Source organism: Anastrepha ludens, chromosome X (genome assembly GCF_028408465.1).
Source record: "Anastrepha ludens isolate Willacy chromosome X, idAnaLude1.1, whole genome shotgun sequence".
Taxonomy (NCBI): Eukaryota; Metazoa; Arthropoda; class Insecta; order Diptera; family Tephritidae; genus Anastrepha; species Anastrepha ludens.
Window position 1 is genome coordinate 49,725,683 of NC_071503.1, and position 3,782 is coordinate 49,729,464.

At 39.1% G+C, this 3,782-nt stretch overlaps 1 protein-coding gene across 1 annotated transcript; it reads right to left on the reverse strand.

Moving 5' to 3' along the window:
- Nucleotides 1–1,442: 1,442 nt before the first annotated feature.
- On the reverse strand, nucleotides 1,443–2,945 carry LOC128870046 (piggyBac transposable element-derived protein 1-like). Its single transcript, XM_054112642.1, has 2 exons — nucleotides 2,896–2,945; nucleotides 1,443–2,832 (listed from the first exon to the last, which is right to left on the reverse strand). The coding sequence occupies exons 1-2, from the start codon at nucleotides 2,943–2,945 to the stop codon at nucleotides 1,443–1,445; spliced, it is 1,440 nt and encodes a 479-aa protein (XP_053968617.1).
- Nucleotides 2,946–3,782: the final 837 nt, after the last annotated feature.

Genomic DNA, 3,782 nt, shown 5'->3' on the forward strand with positions numbered 1-3,782 from the left:
CTTTCTGGACGTGCCCAAAGCCTTTGACACGGTTTTCCACGGTAACCTCCTCAACAAAATAAATGCGTTTCTACAAACATAATATTCTAAAATGTACCTATCGGATCGTTTTTTCCGAATAAAATACGAACACACATCGTCCGAACTTAAGGAAATGTCGCCCTTTCTCTACTGATATATTCTTTTCACATATGTGACAATGACATGACATGACATAAATTGCTCCACTGCAATTTCTGCTGACGCCACAAGATGGCTGTTGGAGAAACGCAGATAGATTCAATCGAAAAACTTAAACTGCGCAATACCGATAACGAACGCGACCTTGGCATCGAACCAGTTGCCACTTCGGTCAACAAAAACATCTCATATGAAAAGAGCCACCATGTAAATAGCGAAAGCCTAATGGACCCAGGTAAATGAAAGGTAAGGCTAAAATGAAACAAGCCGCACTATCTTACGCGGTAGCCCACCTCTCTGCAAGCTTTGTGCAGAGCATTTTTGTCTTTCTTTAGCTTGGTAAGAAATAAAGGAATATATTCCAAGCACAGACTATTTATCAAAGCAACTAGTTAAGCCCAAATTACCAAATAATAAATCTCAATCAAACGCGAGTTAAACTCAATTTACCCCTAGGACTTATACCCAAGTACAGGTGTGCCCAGTAGCTACTTTGGAGTGATGTAGCTCCTAAATCGCTAAAGATATTGACTTGAAATTTTTGATCTAGTAGTGATCTAGAAGTAAATATACGTCGATTGGTGTCTTATTTGTCATGCTAGGTCCATGCATTGATGAGATATAAGCTTTCAAAGTTGACACCTACGACTTCTTATACCCGGGTACAGGTGTGGCCAGTAGCTTTTTTTCTCGTTTTTTCTCATTTTTTGAAGGAAAAACATTTTTATTTATTATTTTCTTTAGAAAATATTATTTTATTGAATATTTCTTATAACTAAGTATGCAAACAAATTTAAACTATTCAATTGTCTTCATTACTTTCACAATTATTACATGTAAATGTATTTGAAGAATGCTGTATGCATATTGGGATGACATATTCTGCACATGTTACGCGTTCGCCTTCTGTGTTGGTCATGGATGTAGCAGAGAAAACAGCTTCCAACCTGCTGTTTCTTTGGTTTTGCACCAGCAGCTGCAGACGTTGATGGCCTATTGTCAGCACTTCCTTGCAAGGCCGTACTTATGAAACTCGCGACTGCAATTTTTGTGTTGAACTTCCGCATCACTTGCTGATTCACCGACCGCTCTTCAATTATGGGCATAGACAGTTCCTTGGCGAGCTGGCGAAGAAATCTCTTACGATTCGCATTGGTGCAACTGATGTTGAGATTATTCTCATAATATATGATGTACGCTGCCAATACCGTCAAATCAATCATATTGAAGAATAGGGACAACGGCCAACGCTTTGTCATCCTTTAGCAAGTATATTCTCCAAGCAATTGGTCCATCACGTCCACTCCTCCTTTTGTCTTGTTATAAAACTCTATCATTTCTGGTTTGCCGCTTTCGCCAATGTGATCATCGTCATGCATTGATGATAGTAATATAACTGCCTTGTTTTTTTTCGGCACATAGGAGCATATGGATATGTTGGGCCTAAAACCGAATGTACTTGACCTCTCTGCACGATCTTTGTGTGCCAACATCTCCTTTGGTATGCAGGGCTTATTTTTCCGCAGAGTTCCAACTGCCGACAAATTCATGGATGACAAGCTTTCCAGTAGATTTAGGGATGTAAAAAAATTGTCCATCGTTATATTTCGGCCGGTTCCATGAAAGCGGCTTACTAAATCCTTCACCACGCGTTCACCCTGGTTAGTTTCCCGTCCCGTAGGTGCTTGGTCAGTATATATTTGTCCATACAGTGGATATGCGTTTTTGGCATCACATACCCACCACACTTTGATGCCATATTTTGCCGGTTTCGATGGGATGTATTGCGTGAAACGGGTGCGGCTACGATATGGAAAGAGCTGCTCGTCTACCGTTAGAAATTCACTTGGCTTATATGACTGCTCAAAGTTGTAGTTCATCATGGTCCACAGCTCGGATATTGGTGCAGCCTTGTCAGTTACCAAACGTTGTGCCCGTGTGTTGCCATCGTCAAACCTTATAAACCGCAGTATGGCCTGAAAGCGGTTAATGCCCATTGACGCCCGATATAATGGACAATTTTCCACCGACCACAAGTCCGGCGCACATTCGGCATTGCTGCGGCTAGCGCCAGTCATAATAAGCACTCCAATGAACGCATACATTTCGCTTAAAGTAACCTTCTTCCATGTTTTTGGTTCCGCCTCTGGATGTTTTGCGTTTAATTCCGCATATGTAGCTTCTGGTTTTTTGTTGGTGCAGCGTACTATAATATCCACCATTTCCGGAGTTATAAAACATTTATATGTATTGACTATTGACATCATAGTAGTTGATCTTGCGGGCCCACTTCGCTGTCGCAAAATATTTTGTTGCCTAGTTTGGCGTGCAAGTCGTGGCTGGGAGCTCCATATGGTACCATCATGTGCTACGAATTCAGCTGCACGCAAATTAATCTCCTCAGAATTATCTGCAGCATCGGATTCATTGTCAGATTCTTCGTAATCAGTCTCATCTACCTGGGCATTGTCAATTGTGTAATCAGGGTCTTCTACATCCGATTCAACCACTCCATCTGCTACTGCTACTTGTTCGCTTTCATCCCCTTCAGGGCCGGAAAATAATTCATCATCTGCGATTTCGTCAAACACGTTTTGTATGTACTGCTCTTTTTTTTTTTTTTTTTGTATATACTGCTCAGCGTCAGATAATCTATATAAAAATAATTAATTTTCATTCCATTTATGAAATTATATTTGAGTTATTTGTATTTACCTCATATATTGATTCGAAGACAAATATTCCATGTTCCTTCTGCTATCCATGTTGTAATATTTAAAATTTTTTCTGACTTGTTAATATATTTTCACAAATATAAATCAACTTCGCACTTCAAAAGAACGCTTTACAATGAATATAAACTCGCAAAACTGCCGTTTATATAGCTGCAACCCTTAAGTTTCTGGAAGCATTTCTCACCCGCCAGGTAGTTGGATTATATCAAATGTTGTTTGTCAGCAAATTCTAGCAAGGGTACAATATAATGTCTTCTTCTAAATAATTAAGAGTGCGCGAGAAAGGTTGTATTCTAAAAATTCAACAACAATAGAAATTATTGACTTCTTAGAAATAACTTAGAATGCGCGCAATTCTTAGAAGCAGGCTACAAATATATGTTTATAACTACTTAAAATGCTCGTAAGACAGTCAGCTACAACATTGCATTAAAAAAAATACCTTGTTTCTAAGAAAAACACTGTAAAACACCTGTACCAGGGTATAAGAAGTCGTAGTAAAAGTTGGGTATAAGTCCTAGGGTTAAGGATTAAAACCCTAGGACTTGGTGAGGTATTTAAAAATTGGACAAGAAAATTAAATCTAAATTCAGAGTGGGTTTCTGCTCAGTGTGATATAAGGATTCTTTGAGAAAAATAGCAACGATCGTCTGTTAGCACGACACCTGTATCAGTTCCAAGCACACAGCACCATATTCAGTCCAGCCATCACAATAACAAATACAGCTAACAGTGCAAAATTTACAGTAGACACATAGTCAAATTAAAGAGAAAATGAACGAAGAAAGCGAGGTAAAAACTAGAACTGAAGCTGGTACAGCTCCATCAACATCCTTCCAACTAGCTGAAGATGATAAAAGACCAGAA